Genomic DNA, 27,034 nt, shown 5'->3' on the forward strand with positions numbered 1-27,034 from the left:
CATAGTGTGTTACCAATTGTTTTCTTGGTGACTATGGTCCCAGCTGCCTTGAGATCATTGACAAGATCCTCCTGTGTAGTTCTGGGCTGATTCCTCACCGTTCTCATGACCATTGCAACTCCACGAGGTGAGATCTTGCATGGAGCCCCAGGCCGAAGGAGATTCACAGTTAAATTTTGATTTAAAGCTTTCGTGACTGCAGTAATTCATATTCTTAGCTCTTTCGGTAAAGTCACGTTGAAGGGAAACAATAAAATAATAAAATATATAAAACACCTCGGCCGTGGCAGATCATTGTTCTAATTCAGTAGGCTCACATGCCATTGACTTTTCCAAGACAGAGGTTCTTTGTAAGCCATCTGGCTTCCATGAGAGATTCGTTCATGAGGCTATCCACATATACAAGCACAGAGACAATTTCAACCGAGAAGATGGATTCTATCTTAGCAATCATTGGAAAGATTTGATAAACCATTTCAGGTCTTAATTGATTGTTCACGCTTACAGTGGCTTTCAGACAGCATACATTATAAAAAATTTCGTCTCCCCCCTCCTCTTTTCAGAATATAGATGGACTAGTCCTAAATAAACTGCCAAATCGTTGCACGTGGCGCTAACGTTTTTTATAAATAAATAAATGCGCCGTTTAAAAATAAATTTATGCAAACCAACACACCTGAAGACGACCGTTTGAGTTATGGTCGAAACGTCGTGAGAATTTTTTATTGTTTTATATATTTTATTATTTTGTTGTTTCCCTTCAACGTGACTTTACCGAAAAAACTAAGATTATATATAAAACAATTAAAATTCTTACGACGTTTCGACCACAACACAAACGGTCGTCATCAGGTGTGACGGTTTGCGTTAATTTATTTATTTTTAAACGGTGTATTTATTTATAAAAAAAACGTCAGCGCCACGCGCAGCGATTTGGCAGTTTATTTAGAAGGACTAGTCCATCTATGTTCTGAAAAGAGGAGGGGGGAGACGAAAAATTAATGTATGCTGTCTGAAAGCCACTGTAAGCATGAACAATCAAATAAGACCTGAAATGGTTAATCAAATCTTTCCAATGATTGCTAAGCCAGAATCCATCTTCTCGGTTGAAATTGTCTCTATGCTTGTATATGTGGATAGCCTCATGAACGAATCTCTCATGGTAGCCAGATGGCTGTTTTGATGTAGTTTCCTTATTCACCAAGGTTCCTGTACCTGACACCATCGCAAGCATTGAAGACTTGGTTCATCAAGGACTAAACACTGAGGTACCCCCCTGGTGAGACACTGTTTAACCAATACATACTTCACTTGGAATGGAACTTTCTACAAACAAACTGAGGGCACCCCAATGGGCACCCCCCTATCTCCGGTTATAGCTAACATTTTCATGGAGAAATTTGAGATTGACGCCATCCAGACTGCCACTCTGCGCCCAACCTTATGGAAGAGGTACGTGGATGACACTTTTGTCATCTGGCCACATGGCCGGCCTGCTCTAGACCAATTCTTCGACCACATCAATTCCATACACCCACCCATCAGATTTACCATGAAAGTCGAAAAAGATGGCAAGCTACCGTTTTTGGATGCCCTAATTAAAAAGAGACCTGATGGTTCAATGAGACACTGTCTACAGGAAAGCTACCCATACGGATGCTTATCTGAAACCGGATTCCCACCACCATCCATCACAGAAGAATTCTCTCATCAAGACTCTGTATCATAGAGCCCAATGCATATCTGACCAGGAACACATAGGCAGTGAACTCAAGCACGTACACCAAGCTCTTAAGGCTAATGGTTACACCGACTATACAATACGCAAAGCCATTACTCAAACCATGAAGGACCCTCTTGAGGAGCCTTTCAAAACCATCACTTTACCCTACATTGTGGGGATCACAAAAAAGATCTCCAAAATCTTGAATAAACACAAGATCCAGGTCCGTTTCAACACATTACATAAAATCCGTGATCTGGTTCCGTCTGTAAAAGATGTGATTCCGGACATACAGTACCCTGGTGTCTACAAACTAAGTTGCCTCTGTGGTAGTAGTTACATTGGAGAAACCAAACGCCATGTCTCGGACCGCATTCGTGAACACAAAGCAGACCTTAAACACGGTAGGACCAACACCTCGGCCGTGGCAGATCATTGTTATAATTCAGTAGGCTCACATGACATTGACTTTTCCAAGACAGAGGTTCTTTGTAAGCCATCTGGCTACCATGAGATTCGTTCATGAGGCTATCCACATATACATGCATAGAGACAATTTCAACCGAGAAGATGGATTCTGGCTTAGCAATCATTGGAAAGATTTGATTAACCATTTCAGGTCTTAATTGATTGTTCATGCTTACAGTGGCTTTCAGACAGCATACATTAATTTTTCGTCTCCCCCCTCCTCTTTTCAGAACATAGATGGACTAGTCCTTCTAAATAAACTGCCAAATCGCTGCGCGTGGCGCTAACGTTTTTTATAAATACACAGTTTAAAAATAAATAAATTAATGCAAACCGACACACCTGATGATGACCGTTTGTGTTATGGTCGAAACGTCGTGAGAATTTTTATTGTTATATATATTTGATTGTTTCCCTTCAACGTGACTTTACCGAAAGAGCTAAGAATATGAGATTCACAGTTCTTTTGTTTTTCGTCCATTTGCGAATAATCGCACCAACTGTTGTCACCTTCTCACCAAGCTGCTTGGCAATGGTCTTGTAGCCCATTCCAGCCCTGTGTAGGTCTACAATCCTGTCCCTGACATCCTTGGAGAGCTCTTAGGTCTTAGCCATGGTGGAGAGTTTGGAATCTGATTGATTGCTTCTGCGGACAGGTGTCTTTTATACAGGTAACAAGCTGAAATTAGGAGCACTCCCAATAAGAGTGTGCTCCTAATCTCAGCTCGTTATCTGCATGAAAGACACCTAGGAGCCAGAAATCTGATTGAGAGGGGGTCAAATACTTAATTCCCTCATTAAAATGCAAATCAATTTATAACATTTTTGACATGCGTTTTTCTGGATTTTTGTTGTTGCTATTCTGTCTCTCACTGTTCAAATAAACCTACCATTAAAATTATAGACTGATAATTTCTTTGTCAGTGGGCAAACGTACAAAATCAGTAGGGGGACAACTACTTTTTTTCCCTCACTGTACATAAAGGGAACTTTATAATTGTTAGATAAACAAAACATAAACTCAAGACATGTTATTATTTAATGCCTTCTAAAAAGGCCGAGTGTTTTTATTGTGGTTATGCAAAAAAAAGACTGTACATTTTTTTTAAAAACAAGTAGTAAACTACAATAAACTACAAAACAAGCTTCAAAACTTTACAAAAAATACACAACAAATGTAAAACGGTACATTTTAACAGTATCACACAAGCGCACAGATGTAAATTATGATGGGCTGATATAAAATATTGGCGCGTCGCATTATGCCATTACATTTCTTTTGCAATGCGTACAAAAATAACCCGCCCACCTGTTTAACCCAAACAGTCAAAGGCGATGATGACATGTTAATAGCATATATAGTTTGTTTTATTCGGCAAAAGTTAATCAAACAACGTATAATTAACATCGCAAGCGAGTTTACAAAATGTAAGAATTACCAGTTGATGTGGGGGGGGGGGGCAAAGCACTTTTTTTAGTTTCCCCCAAGTCTCAAAATATCTTGTTCGGACGCATTATCCGCAACGCGCGAGTAAGCGACATCGTCACCAAGGCAGGCCATGTGCACGTCGTTTTGATACCGCAGCAGCTGCCTCTGACAAAGTCGAGCCACGGCAAAGGCAACGGACACAACAGGATTCAGAACTCGCAAAACCTTCTGGCTGTGAGGCAAACACTGGGTCCAATTAACTCGGACTCTTGTGCAAAAAGGTGGAGTACTTTAGTTTACAAACACTGCTGCTGTACTCAGCATAACGTCTGCTGAAATGATTTTGGAAGGGGTGGTGGGATGGGGGGGGGGGGAAATGCAGCTCAAGTTATTTGCATGACACACCGCTAATTGTGTTCACGTTTGCAAATTACAAAGCGTACTCGTTGATTGGAATATATATTTTTCTAGTTTTGACAGACGGTGCTCTTTGTGAGAACCGCGAGAAGCGAGGGCTCGTTCCCTCCTTGGCGAGCACGGCGAAGGAGAGAATCCGTGAGTCCGCGCGGGCCTCTGTCCGCACGGAGACAGGGGGTGGCAGGGGGTGACGGCGTCTCGGTCTGGCTGTCGACTTCCAGCGTAATGCCACCCTCTAGTGTCCTTCCGAGACCTGTACACACGAGACACGATGATTCATTTAAAGCACCCCAATAACGCACGTTGTAACGAAACAAAAAAGAGGAACACGGTTTATGGGGAAAAAATGTGTTTTTTGTTGTTTCTTTAAAGTAATCATTCCACAACCATAGTCGTGGAAAGGTGAGCACAGTGTTGTGTGTTGGCAATTGTACAGGCATTCCTCATGGTCATTGCAGTGTGCAAATTTTTAAAAAAAAACATCTCCCACAGTACTGAAAGTGATTCCAAGCTTATATCATGCAGACTATTGTGGAGGTGTGCTGACCCCCCCCCCACCAGATGTGATTATTTATTGATTTTATTTTTTTTGTCGCATGAGTCAAACCAATATATATTCTTTGTCAAAGCTCGAAATGTATCCAAATTAAGTGCAAAACCAGTTTTAAAACGACGGCTTTATTTGTGCACTCATTGGTGACCAGGCTGAGAACATCAACTTGCTACACTCAAGACCCCGGTTTTATAACAGGCAGGTGATCTCAGAAGAGCCAGCGCAGAACGCTGGTCTAAGAGGCACGGCCACCAAACTTTTACATCATGAACAGGCCCATAAGGTAGGCTTTACAATGTCACCCCCAACCCACGATCTTCAGTGGAAAGACCTGTTGATGAATTGCATGTGTGCGACACCATTGGAAATCTCTCCATAGATGAGAAGACTGGATGGGAAGCACTCAATGGTTAGCAAAGCAGAATGATGGAAAACCCCACAACCACCATAGAAAGAGAGCAGAACATTTCAGAAGGAAGCGTTGGCACATTATGATTACAGGCTTAACAGTGAAATGAAGGTCTACACTGAATACTGTATATAAGGGCTTTTGCGTACGTGTGTTTATTCAAAGCAGGATTGGCAAAGTCACCAAATTATTTGTCAAAGCTATGGAGACAATGAAAACTACATTATTAGTCACTCATGGTTTTTGGTTGAGGGCCTCAATGATCTGACCAATGTTGTGCCATTAAGACCCTCCACCACCTGATAACCATGCAACTTAAATGATCACGTATACAAGCGTTTAGCGCACCAATGGTGATTGTTCCAGCTCACCAGTAAGTTTAAAGACAATTCTCACCACCAAATTTTGCAGTGAGAGAAGTGAGAATTTGGTTTGTTTGGCTGTATCGGGTGGTGGAGGATTCTTAACGACATTACTTGACCTAACGACATCAATTCATGAGTGCTAAGTTATCCATTGTTGCCGATTCTGGTTGTGCCAACGTTCCTTGAGAAATATCTACAACGCAAGTAGCCTCATGAATACTGACCTCCCGTAGGCGATAGCACCGATTAAAACCACAGGCTGATTTGGTGCATCGCATGATATAAAGAATGGAATAAAACCAGAGGAACTGCGACAGCAGTGATGTAAAAGCACAGGCTGAAAATAAGTTACCATTGTCATCTTTAAGAAACACTTCCTTATAATAATACATATACCACAATATAGACTATATTGTAGTCTATATTGACTATATTATAGTCTATATACAATACTGTCTATCGACTGTCATATAGTCTTACGAGGGGTAGGAAACCAAAATTATAAGAGCCTTTTTTTCCGAATTCGGTATAAAAAAAAAACTCAATATTTCAAGTGCCGCAATGCACGTGAACACGATACGGTTCTCAATAAATAATCATAAACAATGGGAGGATTCAAACTGTACTGGCACTTTTGATTTAAAGCTTTCGTGACTGCAGCAATTCATATTCTTAGTTCTTTCGGTAAAGTCACGTTGAAGGGAAACAACAAAATAATAAAATATATATAAAACAATAAAAAAATTCTCACGACGTTTCGACCTTAACACAAACGGTACACATTCAGGCGTCAAAATTCTCACCACGTTTCGACCATAACACAAACGGTCGTCTTCAGGTGAAGACGGTCGTCTTCAGGTGAAGGTCTTCAGGTGAAGACGACCGTTTGAGTTATGGTCGAAACGTCGTGAGAATTTTTTTATTGTTTTATATATATTTTATTATTTTGTTGTTTCCCTTCAATGTGACTTTACCGAAATAACTAAGAATATGTACTGGCACTTCTTTATAAATCACACATTTTAATGAAGTGAACATGCATCAAGGCCCTCTCGTGGCTATCGACAACTGGCCCTCATCTGGAACAGGAGTCGGCATTATCCAGGTGAGAAAAAAACACCTGGATATTTCAAGAGCCGCAAGGCAACGTGAGCAACGTCACGAAGCAGCCCTTGAATAGCTGCACGGGGCTCGGGAGCCGCAGGTTTGCCGACCCCTGGACTCTATAAAAATAGAGACGATATTCCACGATAGTAGCGCCCTCTAGTGGAGCCCCTCCTGCCAGCAGTGGCATGGGCAAGCAATTGCAGTGCTGCACCTTAATCTCTTTTTGTTTACTAATCTCTGAAGCTAGAACCATTGCCCCGAAACAACAACTTATTACACGTGCTTTCGCTGCTAAGTCAGTGGTGGTTAACGATGACAGTGCCAACATATTTTCAGCCTCTGATGAATGGCTTAACCAACTTGTTCAATAGAGCTCTAAATTAGCTTCGAGTTTGCTTGAGCTTACTTTATGCCGTCTGCTGCGACTTTCAGACCAACGTAGAGGTCATCCGATTTTTCTGAGAAGGAAATGGGATCATTTAAAAATAATGTGCTAATCTATGTTTATGAGAACATCACATTATAACCAATTCCCGCAACCAGAATATCACGTTAAAAACTGCGTACGCATTCAGGCGTCAAGGATGCCGTCGTGCTGTGATCACAGACGATAAAGTACGCAACTCAGTGAATATTTAGCCGATCAGCAAGCGGGCGTGTTGATTCATTACTGAATTAATGCGTACATCACAGGGATACAACTGCGCTGTCACCATCCATTCTGTTCAACACGCGCGACACGTTCGTCACGGCGGTAATTCCCGCGTACGGCAACGTGTTTATTCCCTCCCTCGACTCCCCCCCCCCCCCACCGCCTCCCCCTGCCCCCCCCCCCCAGCGGTAGAGCCCACCGCACGTACCGGTGCGACCGCGAACGCGCCATCTGGCGACGCGTCCGAGGGACCCAGCAGCGACACGTCCGAGGTGCGGGACGTCGACGAGCAGACGGACGACGCCGCGGACGGGACGGACGACGGCGAGGCGGACGGCGAGGGGGAGAGGCGCGTCCCTGGGGGCGGCCGCTCCGCGGGGACGGGGGCAGCGTCGGGCGAGCCGTAGTCGCAGCCGCTCTCCCGCGAGGTGCACTGCGACGACTCGGAGCTCTCCGTTGCTGCGGACGCACGCAGCGCGCACACCGCGCACACCGCGCGTTACTCACACAGCACGCTGCAGCCAAGAGCGGGTAGAGGTCAAACAAAATGACGTAGAAAGGCCCCGTGGTTCAATGAAAGCACTCTCAACGGAATAACCGACTTTGCTGATATTAGCCGATCGAATGCAGGGGGTGTATCACACGACCACTCGATTCAAGTATTGCTTGCCAATGAATCCATTGCCAATGAATCAACTGCCAATGAAGGCCGCCGGATCGACTGAGCTAAATCGATACTATTAAACGTCAATTCACGATCCACAATGACCATATATGGGCAAAGACAATGCCCCTTCGGCCAACACCATGCCCACTTTCTTCCACATTTCGGCAAATCTCTGATCGGCGATTTCGTCGGGTGTCCGATTTCATCGCTCTATTACAGCGCAGCCCTGCAATTGCTTGCTTGCTCCACTGCTCAGGGCAAGGGCCCGCACTAGCGGGAGCTCCTTTGAGAGGGAAAGGTGGCCCACGTTTAGCAAAGCGTCAAACGTGCATTCCTTCAGCTCGGCAACAACGACGGGGACGAATGTATTTCACCCATGTGTGCCTTTTCCTGGCCAATATCACTGTTTCCTTAAATCTCACTCGCTGTTCTTCTAGACCCCTTAGATACATACACTATCGCTCTCCATCTGTCTCTCGGTCTTTTGCTCGTTTCCATCGACGTATGTGCAGGGCATAGCACACGCACACTAACCCAGTTCACTCCAGTAAACGAACCCAAACGACTGTGGCTCTTCTTTCCTTAACTTTGTCCCCTAAATTTGTTTACACTTCCAGCCATTTTTTAAACTCCGGTTTAGAAACTCCAAGAATGATTCTCTGTCAGCTCATCGTGGCCACTAAGATCTTTCTTTTGTTTAATGAAGAGTAAACAATCTAAAAAATTCACGTTTGGGTAATGGGAATGAACAGCAGTAGTTACAATGTGCATGAAGTCTGGTACAAACCTAATTGATTATGTACACATTACTGTTTGCAAGAGACTTGTTTTCTCCGGTTTTAAAATAATTGATTACAAAACTTAATCAGAAAACACTTTCGCGGTCGGCAATTCTATACGCACAGGCTTAAAGGAATTTCAACACGCTCATAAATTGAAGGTCATGACAACAATGTAAACTTTTGATTTAAAGCTTTCGGAACTGCAGTAATTCATATTCTTAGCTCTTTTGGTAAAGTCACGTTGAAGGGAAACAATACAATAATAAAATATATATAAAACACTAAAAATTCTCACGACGTTTCGACCATAACACAAACGGCCGTCATCAGGTGTGTCGGTTTGAATTAATTTATTTATTTTTAAACGGTGTATTTATTTATAAAAAAACGTCAGCGCCACGCGCAGCGATTTGGCAGTTTATTTAGAAGGACTAGTCCATCTATGTTCTGAAAAGAGGAGGGGGGAGACGAAAAATTAATGTATGCTGTCTGAAAGCAACTGTAAGCGTGAACAATCAATTAAGACCTGAAATGGTTAATCAAATCTTTCCAATGATTGCTAAGCCAGAATCCATCTTCTCGGTTGAAATTGTCTCTGTGCTTGTATATGTGGATAGCCTCATGAACGAATCTCTCATGGTAGCCAGATGGCTTACAAAGAACCTCTGTCTTGGAAAAGTCAATGTCATGTGAGCCTACTGAATTATAACAATGATCTGCCAATAATATATTTTATTATTTTATTGTTTCCCTTCAACGTGACTTTACCGAAAGAGCTAAGAATAACAATGTAAACATTTAGGAATCTCCCAACGTGTGCAGAGCAGGGGGCACGCAGCCACCGCGAGTTGTTGCTCTGGGTGCCGGATTCACCCACAAACGTTTACACAGCGCCAAGGCGTCGGTCGCGAAACCGCCGAGACCGGCGCGGAACGGGGAAAATCGCAACGCACTCATCGATGGCTGACTGCCGCTCTCGTACTCCAGCTCGTCGAGCTCCTCGATGCGGCCACCGACGTCGTGCGGCCGCCCCGCCGCCGCCGCCGCCGCAGCCGCAGCCGCAGCCGCAGCCGCCCCTCCGGCAGCCGATCCCCCCCCCGTGCCGCGCGGCGAGAAGGGGATGGCGCCGGCGGCGCCGCACACGTGCAGGTTGAGGGGCCCCAGCAGCGAGGACGACGATTGGCTGCGGCCCGACGACGACGAGCTGCTGCTGCTGGAGATGGTGGAGTGCGGCCGCTTGAACGGCTGCGAGTGGTCGAAGGACGACACGGCAATGGACGCGCGTGTCCTAGCCGCGCCTGCGCGGGGCGGGGCGGGGCGGGGCGGGGGGAAATCCGCAGAGATTTTTGGTTGTAATTTTATATATATGTAAAATAATAATCCAGAAACGTGTGACGGTGCTTATGACTTGTAAATAGGTATTCACGCTGTTGACTAGGCCAGGAGGGAATTGTATGGTTTCAAGGAAGGAACGCAATGTCAGAAACTGCGACAGCAGTGGTGTAGATGCGGAGGCTAAAACTACGTTACCATCAAATTTTGATTTAAAGCTTTCGTGACTGCAGTAATTCATAGTCTTAGTTTTTTCGGTAAAGTCACGTTGAAGGGAAACAACAAAATATTTAGTTGTTTCCCTTCAACGTGACTTTACCGAAAAAACTAAGAATACGTTACCATCGTTATACGTAACAAACAGCCCCTTGTAAGCTGAAAAATGTAATCCAAGGAAGATTTCTGTTTTATAGCCAGAACAATGTATTATTTGCAAGGAATTTCACAATACAAACAGGTATACACACAGACACAACCACATACATGCACACGCTCAGGTATACAGAGATCCCCTGTGTAGCCTTAACAGGCTATTTATACTCTTGGGTTCTTTCGGTAAAGTCACGTAGGTAGAAAAAATAAATAAAAAAAAAAAATATATGGCTATTGATGCAAGTGTTGTTAGCAAGCACCTATGAAGGTCAGCACGGCACACGAGGGGGTTGGTGGCAGGTACCATGTCCGGCCGCCTTTGTCTCCTTAGTGGATGTGATTAAAGGTACTCATTTGAGGCTGAGTCGACCTAGCGAAGGCCCAGGACCGGTTCAGATAATCGTCACTGGTGTTGGCCGTGACCGTCAATCGAACTCAGGTCACCGGGTTCGTCATGCAGTTTGCCAACCGCTACACAACTGCTCCTACACGATTGTGCCACTGCCCCACACACACGCACACAAACGCACGCACACACGCATGCATGAGTGCATATGCACACAGGTAATGTGTTTTGAGGTTATATTTCAGCACCTTACCTCTATCCTTCATGATGTAGTCTATGGCACGGTCATTGATGGCTGCATCGCTGGGTTTAATGTCGAGGAAGGGCTTGTTCCCAATCCCCATGGACACCAACTCTTGCATCCGTATATCTGCCGTTGTGCACACCATCACAGTTTTTATGTGAATGTACTGGAGAATGAAAAAGAAGCACGTGGATCAGGAAAAACAAGTGCAAATAATTTGTCGCATCGAATCGCAAAGAAGAGTAAGTGGGCTTAGGCAGGACGCGTCACGAGAAGAGATGAAGGCCGATGGATTCGGCCGGCAGGCGAAGGAGAGAACACGCCCGAGAGAATAACCAACGGAGAGACGGAGCGGTGAGATCGGCTAATTTGCAGGAGTGAGATAGAATGTGGCATAACAGGGCAGAGAAAGATGGTTAAGCCACTGGAGCTATGCACTTTGAAATCTAGATTGAAAACTAATTTCTTTGGAACTGCTTTTTGTGTTTAGTTTGCTGTCCTTCCCACGCACCTCCGATTAGCACGGTTGGCTACGTACGGTGCAAAAGAAGTTCCACATGCATACATACGTGGCAAGGTGAAATTAGCAACGTTACATATGTGGATATCGAGGTAATTAAGCCTCTGCGGAGGCTTAACAAACATTGGCTGATGAAGAAGATGACGATAACGAATAAATAAAATAAGAAACGCAGGCACAGCGTCGTTTGGGCCTCACGTCTGTTGCGGAGAGCTTGCTGCCAGAGGATTTTAGAGATGTCCTCCGTCCAGGCCTGCTTGACCTCGGAAGACGGAGCCTGCAGGATGAACGTCTCGTTGGACTTCCTCCTCCGGAACCAGATCTCGAATCGCAGGCCGCTGTCTCCCACATTTTCCGTCATGCCGATGTCCGCAGTCTACACAACGACGTTGCATCAGCTTCACAACATCCGTCAGCGTGTGGGCGCGTAGCAGGCGTGCAAAAGGAAGTTATTAGCCTTGCTGTTCCATGAGCTGTCATGAATACTGGGTTGCAATGCTGTAGAACTAAGATCGGATGCGTTGATCAGTAAATCCAGCAGAGGGCAGTACAGCAAGGAGATTTTTTTAATCTATCTGCAAATTATTTAGAGATACTGCATTGGCAGTGATGCACAAGAAACACGTGACGAAAACCTCAACACATTCGTCAACTCTGTGGCCGTCCCATGTGCGATGAAGGAAGGCCATTACCCTAAACGTCACCTTTTATATATTTTCATTGAAGGCAATGTTAAACACACATATGTTACGGATTTATTAAGTGCTATCCCCTCAACATGCGTTGCCCACCACACACAAGGAAAAACGTAAGAAGGATCTGAGAAACTGGTCAAACATCCCAATGCAGGTCCATCCAGGATTGCTGGAGCCTTCTCTAATGGTTCCCTATGTAATTCAATGACTCCTAATCATCATCTTTTGTGTAAATGTTGGTACAGAGCAGGTCTGTCCACCTTGTCCTCTCACCTAATTTTTACGTCAATTGAACTATCGCCCATCATATCACGAGAAGAAGAATCCACGTGGAATTCTGACAGAGTAGTAAATCTCCCCTTGTGTGCTGGAGAAGAGCTCAAAGACGGCAGATATCACACAATTGCTTCTGTGCTCCCTCACCTGTGACCGGTCACACGTAAACACTAGAGGGCTCACTTTCCCACATACCTTGCCGCAGAGAAAAACTTCTCAATTTGTTTGATGTAATATTATTATGGTGCAGTCACTGGTGGCCAGACTGTTAGCTGAAGCCTGGAATTTAACCCAGGGTCCCAGTGGCTCCAGCTCAGCGCTCTGACCTCTAACCCCCTCCCCCGTCACCTCCAAGGCTTCTGGGAAGTGGGGACTGACAAGCGATTCAGGCTCCACGGTCAGCTAGGCCATAGCTTTATTGGAATTAATTAACAGTTTGTATATTTTACAGGCATTGTTATCAGCAAGTGGGCGATTGCTGTTTATGCATTTGCCCCTGAGACGACATGCCCTTGGACTGCAGAAGAGCCAGAAGAACGTTTAAAACCTGCTACTACGACTAATAACACCGCAATGCCGTCCATGCACCCGGAAAAGCCTCGCCGAGTCTCACGGCTGTCAGCTGCACCACGGGCACCGTCTCACCTTGTAGGAGTTCTTGTAGACGTACACGTCATAGCCGCCCTCAACGCGCTTCGTCTTGCTGAAGAGCACCATCTCCTGGAAGAGGAAGACGTGCCGCAGATACCTCCGGCGGCCGCTCAGCACCACCAGCGAGTCCTGACGCATCAGTTGGCCCTGCTCCTTCAGGTTCACCTGCGTCAGCGGCGGCGCACACACAAGAGCACACAAACCGGCGCGTCGATTCGTCGATACGTGCCTCAAAAGCGCGCACGTGATCGTTTGTATTGTTTTATGAAACTTGCGCAAACTGTGCAGAATCAGCAAAATGGACTGAATGAGAAACGGCGCAAATGAGAGAGCAAAGATGGGGCAAAAGTTAAGTGTTAGTCACATTGAATCACAAATCCAGAATCCTGTCAGTCCACTGAACGGTTGGTGGTGGGGGGAAATTATCATTGAAGCACGCCAATAACACAGCGCCGCTTCATAGCGCATTGATTCCTGGACCACTTTGGAGGGAATACCGAACATCCTCAAATATTATCACGTCCAGTTATGTGCTCGGAAGAAGGACCATTGCCTGAAACATCACCAAATATATATATAATTTTTTTATTTATCTCATGGCAGTGTTATTGTCAAACTCGTTTTTATTTAGTTTCCCGATAAATCACCCATTCATACTCATCTGTCCGTTGAACTTCTTTCGCACCATACGTAGCCAAACCGTGCCAAATCGGAGGTGAAGGACGGCAAAACGAACCACGCAACCCCCCGCGGGCAGCCGAGGGAGGAAACCGAACTGCCCGGCGGCCCCACTCACGTCGCAGTCGCGCAAGGCGTCCATGGCGAGCAGGTCATTGCCGTGCCGCAGCTGGAAGCGGACCAGCTCGAGCGCCGCCCTCAGCTCGGCGAGCTCCTGGTCCATGGCATAGGCCGGGACGGCGGCCCCGGGCAACGGCGACGGCGGCGGCGACGGCGACGCGGGCGAGGCGGCGCGCGGCAGGACGCCCCCGTCGGCCGGAACGCCGGCCAGCGAGCTGCACTCCTTGATGAGGTCGCGCAGCAGCAGCGCGTACTTGCTCATGCGCTGGATGGGCTTCAGCAGGTACGACGCCAGGTCCATCTTGTCTCCCATCTCCAGCTGCTTCCGCTTGCGTTTGGCGTTGGCGAGCGGGGGTTGGGGAGGAGGGGGGTAAAAGTTGTGACGAACGATCGTGGGGCCGCTGCGCCACTGCCGCTCCCACCCCCAACGGCAAGGTGCTCGTGAGCAAAGGGAAAGGTCTTTCTTTCCTGCCTCGGCAGCTCTCCCGCAAATTGTTTTCACCTGATGACGATTGCTTGTGTTGCGATCGAAACGTCGTGATATCGTTATTCATTTTTTTTATGAATTCTGTATTTCTACCTACGTGGCTTTACCGAAAGACCCAAAGAATATGAATTCCTGCAGTCACGAAAGCTTTAAGTCAAGATTTAAAGGTCTTTCTGTTTAGCCGTACACAATCCTGGGGTTGTTTTTGCCGTATTTCGCCGTGCTGCATCATGCGGGTCGAAGGGGTGTGCACAGTACCGATTCAGACATCACTCGCCACTGATGTTTGCTGCATGCCGGGAATTAAACACAGGTGAAACCACTCAGCCGCTGTCTTAGTGGCTGGCTCATTATCTGGCCACTGCCATAGGAAAGTGTGGAATAGCCATCACTGATCCCAGACCACCGATGAAAATCAACACTGCCCAGGGTAATGTCGTATTTTTTTGCGCAGAAAGGAATGAATGAAATTTACCTTGAAGAAGGCGTTGCCGTGACTGGCCAGTAGTGTATCCGACTGTGGCTTGTTCTTGCTGTATAGGGCGTACATCTCAAACTGCTTCTCCTGAATAAATAAAAGCATAGGTGACATATTATTGAATATAATGGTGGACAATTATATGGAGAATCTACACCAAAACAAGGCAGAAAACGCATCCGATAGTCACGTAACATTTCAGTCCACGTAAGATGTCATATGGTGTGGATCTAAAAAAAAAAACGAAAAACTGATGATTAGTTTCATATCGCGGCAGTGATGATGCAGATTGCGCCTCAAAATCGCCGAGCAGGAACTACAGACAAGCTGGAAGGCTGCCAGGCAGTGATCAGTGCTCTATATATGAGAATGTTTGCAGCCAATTAATTAGTGCGCGTTTAATACATGTGGCAGCAAACCGGAGCACCCGGAGAAAACCTAAGCATGTGACGGGGCAATACTCTAAACCCGTACAGAATGGACAGATATTATGAATCCTGCATTCTGCTGGCGAGGCCAGAGAATGGCTCCTCGGGGCCCCCGGCAAGGGAGTTCAACGACATCTGTGTGCGATCCACCAACCCTCGAAGCCTCCACAGTGCTGGATTACCAGCCACGTGCATAGCCACCATCACCGGCTATGTGAAGGTGCGTGATGACGTCATGCGTCATGAAGAGGGGAGGTGAGGCGCGCTTTCATCGCTAACTCTGGGGCAACCCCTTTGATTAATTTGGCCGTCCCGAATGAATAACTCAGCACTACGATCTAATTCAGATTGCTTCATCTTTACGGGAATTATCGTGCACTCCCCTGCCACGCCCCCAGCGCCCCACCGTTACCGACAGAAGGACAGAGATGATACATCAGTGCTTGGAACGTGGTTGTGCAGCACGAAAGAACAGTTCCTCTCATGTTATATGAGAGTACCTCTCATGTCAGTATTATTAAATAAACATTAATTGGCATGGGGCGGCCTATGAAATAAGAACGAGGGTGGTTTGCGTTCAAGGGCGCAGCTACCCGCAATGTGGCTTTGGTTCTCACATTCGTGACTTCCTTTGTAGTCAATGAAAAAAACAATGCGTGTTTATTTACGGCATTACCGCACAATGGGGATTATTCATACGTAACACCAGCACAACATAATAGTGAGGAGTTACAGAATGGAATGTCTGCATGCAGAGCTTAGATTTTTTTGATTTATGGGCCTTATTTATTCACCCCTCCAACATCGGATTGACACAATTAATTTTTATTTTTTGCAACAACAGTTCATTTGCACGCAGACGCCAATATTCCAACACTTCTCAGGGTAAATTTCGAAGGCCACTTGTGTTGTGGCCAAAACGTCGTGAGAATTTTATTGTGTTATTTTATTCTATTAATTTATTATTTTATTCTCATTCTACGTGACTTTACCAAAAAAAACCAAAGAAGACTTCTCAGGGTAGCTAGCGGATTGCACCAACTTGCGTGCAACTCCCAAAACTTGCTGGGCCGTGAGATGGCCAGTACAGAATGTGTAGGTTCATGCACGTGCCTGCGGGGACCTGTGATTGTCGGCTAACCCCATCACAACGGTGGCTTTCCTGCATGCACGCCAGTTTCCTCACACATACAAAACGTTCTTGAAAATGGAATTGACCAAACATCGCAATACAGGACCCTGCTGAATGACTCCTGAGATGCAGTGAGTCTATAATGGATCATAAACAATAACAATTCACTCCATTGGAACCTCCTTTGCCAGTAGCAAAATATTATAATTTTTTTTTACCCTTTTATCTGGCAACAAACTGACACTTTTTTTGGCGTCATCTGGTCCAACACCATGTGAGACTAGGCTCTAAGGAAAGCTGTCTCGGGTGTGCACCAATCAATTTCAAGGACAGTGCATACATCATCAGAGTTATGTTTTTTTGTTTGCATTCCGACTGCAGGTATTGTGGTCAATGCAAACATGACTCCGTGTAAAAAAAAAGTGTCAGTTTTGTTGCCAGATAAAAGGGTGAAAAAAAAACAATCATCAATAACATTGTACTCTCATTTTTGCTATGATTACAAAAACTCAGAATACAAAGTAGATTGTGAAGAGGGAGGGGGGGGAGAAACAACAAATAGCGTGCAACAAACCCGGAGCAACACTTGTCTCCTTATTTTTAAGGGATTAAAAAAAAAAAGCTCATGTAACTTCGGCTGAACCAGCCAGAGCCGCGGCATTTTACTTCAACGCAAGTAGCCGCCGCCGGCAGAGGAACGCGGAATTTCCGCCCCTCGCACCGGGGCTAAAAACAACAGGACGTGCGCGACCCCCCCCCCCCCAGCCCACGCTCATTCAAAACAAATGGAAAACCCTGCTTGGGAAGCGGGCCCAATAAATCGCGACCGCTTAAATCCATTAAAACCCGCGCCCGCCGCGGCCACGAAGTGGGTGCGGGGAGGGTGCGGCACTCACGTAGCGCAGGAAGCAGTGGCTCACTCGCAGCGGGTGGCTGAAGCACTGCTGGAGCTCGTGCAGGAAGTAGCGTGCGTGGAAGTCGTGCAGCTTCTCCAGGTTGCCGAAGATGACGGAGCGCTGGCCGCGGAGGTCCTGCGGCGTGTCGGGCCGCTCCAGCTCGGGGAAGTAGCTCTCCTCCACGTAGGCGAGCGAGCGCACGTACTCGCGCTCCGTCGACACCATCTCGGCCACCACGTGGCCCAGCTTGCCGCTGTCACGCGCCAGGAAGGAACGAATGGGCCGCCAGTGTCGCACGCGCGCACGCGCGCGGCCACGAGCAGGGGGGCCCGCGATGCTGCCGTTGCCGTGTGACGCACGCGCACGGATGATATCGTCACGTGCCTGTGCGTACGCATGCTGAACTTCTTCTCACACCGTACGTGGCCAACTGTGCTAAGCGGAGGTGCGGCCGTAGGTGGCGCTGGTGTGTCGCACGCTCATGATGTTCCGCTGAGACGAGTCTCATCGGCTTGCCCTCGTTAAAATAAGACCGCTGATATTGTTTGTTGGAATGGTGTAGAAATATCCAGGCAATGGTGGAGATCTGAATGGCTCGAGTCATCGACATTAGTGGGTTAGCAAGCACGTAAGAGTTACAAATAAATTAATCAGATTTTGATGTATTATTTCTTGATGTCCATTTATAAATGTTTTAACAGTTAACATTATTGTGGGACATAACGTTTGAGGTTTATTTTTTTGTAACACAGCAAGTTATGCTGTAATTGACCGCCATCTCCTCCACCTCCGACGTTATCGCCGGGAGGCCCCCAAATCAGTGGTCACACGAAATGTTGAGCAGCCGCTGATTATGTAGCCAATGGCATCTCATTCTACCCAGGTTTAAACCCCAAAAGTGTGCGCAAGGTCTGCCTAATCTCCCCCCAGGGGGCACCATTCTCATGTTCGTAGGGGGCTCGTTTTTTTGCCTCCTCGTTTTTTCTTTACCATGGCAATAAGCCCAAAAAAAATCCCATAATTGGTCACAGCCAGGGCCACATTAACGATTCAACGCGCAGGCGCGCAAACTCGCCGATCTATAATCACATTTCTTCTAAGCCGCCCTCGTAGAGATCTGCCTTCTCAGCGAAGCACAAGTCCCTTTCAAAGTGCAGAATGCTCTGCCGCTGACCAGAAGTTTTGACTGTGCATCGCAGCTCCTCGCGACTCTCATCGTCGGACGGATCTAAGCCTCTGGCACCCTTCAATTAATGCCCGTGGCGTATTGACGTCTGGCTTGAGCGTCAATACGACATATGGATATATGTCAAGTGAATACGAATTGCTGTTCAATAGACAATAAAAGTAATGTGAACGCAATGTATTATTACAATCGTAATTTCACAGCCCCTTTGTCATATCACTGCTGGATGAAGGCTTCCCCACGCCGTGTTGGTTGTAAGGGTTGTTCACCATGCTGGTCGATGTACGATTGTGATGCTGCGGTGCTTATGCGTGGAAGCATGTAAGAGCAGTCCTGCTGCTATCAATGTAACCCCACGTATGGTCCATATAACTGTAGAGCATGTTGTGTTTACGTGGTGTGAGATTTGCTGCTGCTGTAAATAGAAATCCCCGTGGGACCACTTTACAAATTAGGTAAATGAACCATAACTGCCATGTGTGATATAATAAGAGCTCTTGTGAAAAAAAAACGCTGTTGAAGGTCAACCTCACAGGACTACTTTGGATAAATCTTGATGAAAATTATTAATAGACTGCTATCATCTGGCTGTTCGAGTCCATTGAAATGTAACTCCAAACAACAATTCAATTAAAATGATGCGCACAACTGTCAGTGCTGGCAAAATTGACTCCAATTAAAACAGGAAGGTGTAATTCTGCCATTGTTTAATGGCGCACAATTAATTGTAGAACTAAGCTAAGGTAATTTTGTCAGCAAAAACATTAAATTGTGTTCTCAAAATTAGCATATTGTCCTGAAAACCAGCTGGCTGCCGTTGTTAGTGCATGTGACATTTTAAACGCCGAGTTCAATTCCTGGTCAGGAGATCAACACAGCGCTTCATCCCTCTGATGTTGATACAATGAGTGGCCCTATGTGAGAAGTCAGCAGTGGTCATTCATCCTTTGGAGTGTGCAGACTGACAACTGCTTGCTCACGTCACTGCTGGCAGAAGGGGCTCCACTAGAGAGAGCTCTAGAGAGCTTCTCGAGTCGGTGGTTGGCCTACTCTTTCACGCCGGCCAGACGTCTTGGAAGAGGCGAGCATTCCCATACTTTACCTTCCCACACCACAAGAATTGTAAAAAAAATTCAAAAGCCAGACGAGCGACGGGCATCACCTCGGATTAGCACGGTGACATACGTCACCCTCGACTCGTCCTGGAGGCAGGAAAAAACGCTCCGACACCCTTGACAAAATTCACACACGTAAGTGCGTTGAACTTCTTTCGCGCCGTACGTAGCCAACCGTGCCAGTCGGAGGTGCGGGAGAAACCAGACGACGTGGGGGGGGGGGTGGGGGGGGGCGGGCAGGTAGCACCGAAGCAGAGCAGTCGCTCACCTGGTCCGTAGCCTCACGTCAGCCGCCGACCCGTAGAACGTGGGGCCGTCGGGGAGGCTGCGCACCTTGGCGAGGGCGGCGTGGGGCGGGCCCCCCAGGGCGACGCCGCGCTCCTCGGCCACCGCCGCAGCCGCCGCGTCGCCGCACACCTCCAGCCCCTTGATGTAGACGCCCGTGTTGCCCGAGCGCCGCGCCGGCTCGCTGCCCGACCGCTGGTGGAAGGCGGGCGACGTTCCCGCGCCGTCGGGCGACGCGCAGCCCAGCGACGCGCTCGACTCCCTGCGCTCTCGGTGGGGGGCGGCGGCGGCGGCGCCCGCCGCGGGCGTCCTCTGCGCGGGCTGGCGGGGCGGCCTCGGCCAGGGCTGGGGCGACGGGGCCGGCTCCGAGTGGCACGACGAGGCCGACGGGGTGTGGCAGAGCTTCGGGTGGCCGTGCTGCGGCGGAAAGGAGGGCGGCGAGGACAGCGGAGGGAACGGAGAGTCGGAGGGGGAGGGGGAGGAGAAGAGTCGCTCCTCCGGCTCGCCGTGGTAGGACTTGGAGGAGGACACGGAGCCGCCGGCGGGTTTGCTTCTGTGCGACGAGGAGGAGGAGGAGGCGGAGGAGGTGGAGGCGGAGGAGCCCCTGCGGTGGAACTCGGAGGAGACGTGGTGCTTGAACTGGGAGGCGGCCGCCTGGCGCAGGGACTCCTTGTAGCACAAGGCAGAGGTGGCGGAGCATGGGTGGGTGCTCCGTTGTTTTTGTCCGGCGGGCTCCGTGGCGCACGACGACAACGACGACAACGAGGCGGCGGTGGTGGAGTGGGATCTCGCGCGGCAGTCCTGCAGGTAAGACTGCATGCGGCTGGGCCTCCCCAGCAGGGGCGTGGATGCCTGCAGAGGTGGCGGCACTCCCTGCTCGCTCTGCTCTTGGCCGCTTCGAGCGGGAAACGCTTGCTCCTCTGAGCAATTAAGGGGCGGTGCGTGCGGCTCTTTGGGTGGGAGAACTTGCGCCGCTTTGTCCGGAGAATTGGGGACAGGCTTAGGAGTTCCAATGTCCGGTATTTTCTGCCTTTCTGGTTGGCTCTTGTCTAAACCCAGCACTTTGGCCACAGTCATCTGCGTGTCCGTGTGCGTGGCCTTCTTCGACGACTCTGATGCCTTTTTCATTTTTCGGAGCGTCTCCATCTTTTTTCCGAGCAGTTGCCGCGTGTCTTGGTACTTGATACGGAGAAAAAACAAAACGAGAAACTCCGTTAGATGCAGTCACAGACACACGTGTGTCGAATGTGAAATGTATTATGAATACGTGTTTCTGTGTAGTGAACTATATGAATTCACTGTTATAATTCACAATTGCCTGCCAACGCAAAAACGTGGTAACAATCATTGGGAATGTTCTTCATTGAATATTGCCGATAAAATGCCATAGAATAAAATTAAAACCATCATTAGTGAATGATATCCTCCTCACCAGTGTAATATGGAGTAGAAAAAAACAAGGGTCAAAAGTTAAATGAACGGTAAAAGCCAAAACATTCACTTAAAACGAAGTGGGCCAGAACGAGCGTGGAAATCCTGACCAGACAATTGAACGCATTGCGAACCACAGTGAGCCTCGGTTCTAAGACAACATTTTTTTTTAAACTAAAAGATTTTTTGTTATTTTACCAGGTAAGGCCCACTTAGCTTTATAGATTTTTTTTCAGAAGCGACCTGGCCACAGAAGCGACTGGGCACAACAAAGTGTTTATCACGTGAACATTTATCGCAGCCAAATACTCGAAATGCATGTTTCTAAATGTGGAGGGAAAAACTGGAGAACTCGGAGAAAAATCCACACGACCACTAGGATAACATGCAAAATCCAAATATACAGGCGTCAGGGTTGGGATCGAACCCATGAACCTCCTGTATACCAGGCAAGGTAGTTAACATCATGCCAACGCGGCGATTGTTTGCGCCCGGCACCTTGAACCAGGCGAACTTCCAGCGCTGGAGCCCCTTGTCGCTCCCAAGGCCCTGGGCCACCTCGCGCATCTCCATGAACGCCTCGTCCGTGAGCCCCGCTCCACGGCCAGCGCTGTAGTCCTGGAGGGTACGCAGCGCCGGCGCAACTTCCTCGGGGCTATCCAGGGTCACGCGGCCGAGCAGACGCACGCCCTCCGCTGCCCAGTCGCACGCCTGCAGGGACGCGCGCGTTGGGCGCGTAGGGAGGGGGAGAGGGACGCACGACGTCACCAATGCTGGCGTCATTCAACTTGCTGGATGCCTTGCGCAACAAGAGCGCATTGTCCCAACGGAGCACAGTGCCCCACCATAGGGCGCTGGGAATTCAATTCGGCCGGACTACACCGTGGTTACGAGTGCCCGAGCCACTATCTGAAGGTTTTGAGTTCGAGAAAATGTGGTCAGTGTCGAACCAATGATCTCTTGGGAAAGGGGGAGGTGGTGGGGTGGGGAGTGATAAAATGAGCACTGTTGTTGTGGGAAGAACACAGTGGTTTTCATTTTAGGTAAACTGGCCCTTGCCATGGGCACGTGGAATTAACACCGTTGGCTCAGGGGCCACGAATGGAAACGAACAGTGCTCCATTGCTCCTTTGACCAGAGTGACACTTTTGACTTTGATTTCAGTTCCACACTTACACGTAAACGTTGTCCCAAATCGCATCATCCGGGCAATGCACCGGTGCGTCAATACTTCAGTGGATCGAATTAAATCAGAATAAGCCTGGCAGCCGACGGTGTCTATACAAGAGATACAGACGTAGGATTGGGGGGAGGAGGGGGGAGGAAAAGAACAAAGCCCGTATGGTATTTGGAGAGAGACAAGGCACCATGTGTTGAAAGGGGAAGGCAGGTCCCGCACTGTAAACTCCCAAAGACAATGGAGGCAAGGCATCTCAGGATACATGTATTTATATGTACAACATGCTGTGTGTGTGTATATTCACATATATACACAGTGTATAGATGTGGTTATTTTAGGCAAGTCTAAGAAAGTAAACTCAATAGGGTTCTCCATAATTTGAGGTTTTACAGCAGAAGGAATTAGAAATGTTAAGTTAACAATGAAATCAGGTTATATTACTTTAATCTACATCAAACCTCATTCCTGATAACATAACAAACAAACCTAATATTGTTTTATATTTTTATTATTGTATTGTTTCCCTTCTACGTGACTTTACCGAAAGAACCAAGAATATAAATCCCTGCAGTCACAAAAGCTTTAAATCAAAATTTAAACCTAATATTATACAGGGATGCCCAAATTTCAGGACACGTAGGGTTAATTATAATATATATCGTTTCACAAATCACAGAGAGTTATTTCAATTGTCTTTCCGTTTATAAATATCTGAAAAGTAAGAAGAAAAATAGATTTTAATGATAGATTAAATTATAACTTAAGTCATTAGTTTTAACTGTTAAAATAAATGAATGAACCCTGTGTGTCCTGACTTTTGGGCCACCCTGTATAAAATGTATTATATATTCATTTGGGGGATGTCAACATATCGTGGATTGTGTATTACATTTAGGTAAAATGACACTGCTATTATTATTAAAATACAATTCTCTGTCCAATGACATGCCATGAAAATAAATAATGAACACTGAAAACCATCTCAATATTAAACCACTTCCACTGCTTGCTCTTTAGTAACCTATCTCATGGGTAACTGTTCATGTGCCAATTTAGAGACTGTTCATCTAGAAACATTCTCAAAATGTAATTTCTATTAAAGCCACCATGGTGCATCGTGCAGTCTCTAACCATAATTCATTCATTCTCTCTCTTCTGGTCTCAGTCTCTGCTATTAAGGGCCATAGCCTGAAAATTTGCATAGCATATATTGTTTTCCCCGTTAAGTGATGACTGTGTTGGCAGTGTAACTGATGGATGCGTTGAGTTGTTGTTGTTAAATTCTCGAGCAAGTCGACCACAAGCACGTATGAACGTATAATAACTATTTTTTTTGCAAAAGGCGCTGGGCTAAAATGTGACCTTTCCCAAGGATCAGAACCCAAGTTCAAAGGAGAGTGTTGCCCCATGCTGATGCCACCAGCTCTCATTCTCTATGATCACTCAGGCTCAAAGATTCGCAAAGCTCAATCCCATTACAAAGCTCCTGCGCATTTAGAATTTTTTTCTTCTTTTTATTTTAAACACAAAATCACTTTACGGTCAAGAGTATAAACCTACAATAAAAACCGTTGCCCATTTCACAGATGCTTGCACCACAAAGAAAGGGGTTTTTTTTGTTGTTGGCAATAGCTTTTAAAAATAAATTACATTTTTTAAAGAATGTTTTTCTTCTGTTGAATTTTACAGGCTTCGTTACATAACAGCGTGATGGCTAAAGCGACGTCAAAACACTTGGCGGATGAACGATAGCTGTATTTAAAATCACTCCGTGAACAATGTTACAAAGTGATATTTGCACAATACCAAGAGAAGTAACATGTTCGTTACATATATTGAAATGTATTTAACGTGACTTTAAAGAAAATAAGTTTTGCAATTTTAAGATAGGACAAATAGCACACTTTCATTGTGGTAAAAACAGAAGTAAATAATCACGAAACACTTGAACACAAAAGGACCTTACGCTCGTGGTCAATCTCTCTCACACAAAGGCATTGGAGGATACATTTTAATTTGAAAACAGCAAGAAAAAAAAACAATCACTCACCTCCATTAAGTTCTGCATGTTGAACTTGGGCAACTTAAACAAAATATTACTTTACAAAGTAATTAACAGACATCTTTGCCTTATTGAGCCGAGGCCGTTTGCCCGTTGCCGCCTCCTCCTCCTCCTCCTCCTCCGCCCAGCGTGGGGACAGAGACAGCCGAGCCACGAACGCAATTCCACCGCCGGTCGCCGACTCGTTTTGCGCTCAACCCTCCCGGGTTGACCTCCTTTCCCTTAACCCCCCACCCCCGATCCCAGCCCCTTACCAGCCCCACCTCTACCCCCCCCGCCCACCCCATGACGACCAACCCCCGCGGCTCTCTATTCAAAAGCAAATCTGAAGCGCCGGTCTCCGGGGCCGGTTGCCGCGACAACTGACAGAGGGAGAGCGGGGGGGGGGGGGCGGTGGGGGGGGCGGTGGGGGGGGGGGCGGGTCCCCCCCCCTCCCCCCCACGCTTTCAGCTGGCCACCGGACCGTGCTGGGAAGCCGTGGCGAGACAACAAAAAAGCTGGCGCCGCCGGGGAGAGGGCCACGCCACGAGCCCCTCGGCCCGACATCTGCCTCAACTGTGGCTCCCGCGGTAGAAATCCCACGTGGCCCCCCCCCCCCCCTCCCTCGCCAGCCCCCCCGCGGCACGGGTGGCGCTGGGTACGCGGCGGTGCCAGCTCGACAACCCCCGAGGAGGACCGCTTCGCGGCGCCGGGGGAATAAGGGAAAGTGCGACGCGCACTTGCTCGCGCTTAATGCGATTAAACGATCGGGATGCCACGTGTTCGTTTTTTTCGCGATTCGTTTTTTTTTATTGTTTGAAGCTTGTTTTAAAGTGCCGCTGAACCTACGGCGGTTTGGTCCCGCAGAATGAAGGGTACCGCGTGAGGGTTTTCTCTCCCAATGCACTTTCGCGTCGTTCGGCACGATGTTCCGACGTTTTCGCTCCACGTGCCGGGAGATTCGTAGTTGACTGAAGCTCCCAGCACACGGAGCGAAACGTTGGACAACCCGTCAAACAACACGTGTGGTACGCCAGGGAATTATATCAGTGGCCCAGGGAATCTCCCCAAGATTGACAGAATGGTGTGCATCCCTGTGTGCGCACGCTTCTATACGTGCCAATGAATCAGTGGTACCACGTATTTGATGTAAATAATTTACAATCTTTACATACAAATGCAATTGTTCGTTTTTTATATTAAGCTATGATATCTGTATATAAATGTCAAACTTGAGTTTTTTTAAGTGGTTATGAATACCTTGTTAAATATTTAATGTTGCGGAACACTGGAAACCACAAAGGAATTATTTCTTTAAATATCAGCGATGCTCAACTTGGGGCGGAGTCATGAAAATGAAATAAAAAAACGGCAATTGGCTTTCGGCAAAGCGCTTTGATCTTTCTGAAAACGTTGAAACGGCAGAAAAAAAAACCTTAATTGACCACAATACAACAGCGGAATGTTTTGAATTCCTTTGCCTCCACACGAGTGGGCCATCCAGCAGATGGGCCTCTCGAGCCCCCCCTTCCACCACCGACCCTCCCCCCCCCTCCCCCGCGTTGAAGAGCCGCCACTCATCCTCCTCCTCCTCCTCACCTTGTCGACGAACTCGTGGAGCGTGGCGGTGTCCTCCAGCGTCCGCCTCCACGCGTCCCTCCGCTGGGCGAGCGAGGCGAGCTTGGCCGCGAGCTCCTCGCGCAGCGCTGGCAGTGCCCGCAGCTCCGCGAAGCCCTCGTGGGAGACGCTCATCTCCTCCGCACGCCGCAGCAGCCGCTGGCCCACGGCGCTCTTCTCCTGCGGAGGTGTCGCGGCGGCGGCGGCGGCGTTAACTACCTCGCCTGGTGTACAGGAGGTCGGGGGTTCGACCACGACCCTGATGCCTGTTGTATATTTGGAGTTTGTGTATCTCTCTCTCTCTCATCATCATCATCACGGTGGCTAGGAGATGTTGACTACCTCGCCTGGTGTACAGGAGGTCGTGGGTTCAAACCCGACCCTGATGCCTGTTGTATATTTGGAGTTTGCGTATCTCTCTCTCTCTCTCATCATCATCATCATCACGGTGGCTAGGAGATGTTGACTACCTCGCCTGGTGTACAGGAGGTCGTGGGTTCAAACCCGACCCTGATGCCTGTTGTATATTTGGAGTGTGCATGTCTCTCTCTCATTATCATCATCATCACGGTGGCTAGGAGATGTTAACTACCTCGCCTGGTGTACAGGAGATCGTGGGTTCGACCACGACCCTGATGCCTGTTGTATATTTGGAGTGTGCATGTCTCTCTCTCTCATTATCATCATCATCACGGTGGCTAGGAGATGTTGACTACCTCGCCTGGTGTACAGGAGGTCGTGGGTTCAAACCCGACCCTGATGCCTGTTGTATATTTGGAGTTTGCGTGTCTCTCTTTCTCTCTCTCATCATCATCATCACGGTGGCTAGGAGATGTTAACTACCTCGCCTGGTGTACAGGAGATCGTGGGTTCGACCACGACCCTGATGCCTGTTGTATATTTGGAGTGTGCATGTCTCTCTCTCATTATCATCATCATCACGGTGGCTAGG

The 27,034-nt window shown here is 47.6% G+C and overlaps 1 protein-coding gene across 4 annotated transcripts in view; it reads right to left on the reverse strand.

The window, feature by feature from the left end:
- Positions 1 to 3,222: 3,222 nt before the first annotated feature.
- LOC116944140 (pleckstrin homology domain-containing family G member 4B-like) overlaps positions 3,223 to 27,034 on the reverse strand; it is a 164,948-nt gene continuing 141,136 nt past the window's right edge. For 3 of the 4 annotated variants that reach the window (XM_076068280.1, XM_032957610.2, XM_032957607.2), the window contains exons 13-25: positions 26,065 to 26,262; positions 21,743 to 21,955; positions 19,797 to 20,992; positions 17,228 to 17,480; positions 14,769 to 14,858; positions 13,805 to 14,134; positions 13,003 to 13,173; positions 11,585 to 11,762; positions 10,876 to 10,992; positions 9,526 to 9,870; positions 7,332 to 7,582; positions 6,878 to 6,929; positions 3,223 to 4,290 (exon numbers count right to left, since the gene is read on the reverse strand). In XM_076068280.1, the coding sequence (XP_075924395.1) occupies positions 6,900 to 6,929; positions 7,332 to 7,582; positions 9,526 to 9,870; positions 10,876 to 10,992; positions 11,585 to 11,762; positions 13,003 to 13,173; positions 13,805 to 14,134; positions 14,769 to 14,858; positions 17,228 to 17,480; positions 19,797 to 20,992; positions 21,743 to 21,955; positions 26,065 to 26,262 (3,372 nt within the window). In that variant the 3' untranslated portion in view covers positions 3,223 to 4,290; positions 6,878 to 6,899. The remainder of the gene's footprint in view (positions 4,291 to 6,877; positions 6,930 to 7,331; positions 7,583 to 9,525; positions 9,871 to 10,875; positions 10,993 to 11,584; positions 11,763 to 13,002; positions 13,174 to 13,804; positions 14,135 to 14,768; positions 14,859 to 17,227; positions 17,481 to 19,796; positions 20,993 to 21,742; positions 21,956 to 26,064; positions 26,263 to 27,034) is intronic. The other variant, XM_032957608.2, reaches the window with a different exon arrangement.

This window comes from Petromyzon marinus, chromosome 20 (assembly GCF_048934315.1).
Source record: "Petromyzon marinus isolate PM22_M1 ecotype Great Lakes invasive population chromosome 20, UKy_Petmar_22M1.pri1.0, whole genome shotgun sequence".
In the NCBI taxonomy this organism is placed as follows: domain Eukaryota; kingdom Metazoa; phylum Chordata; class Hyperoartia; order Petromyzontiformes; family Petromyzontidae; genus Petromyzon; species Petromyzon marinus.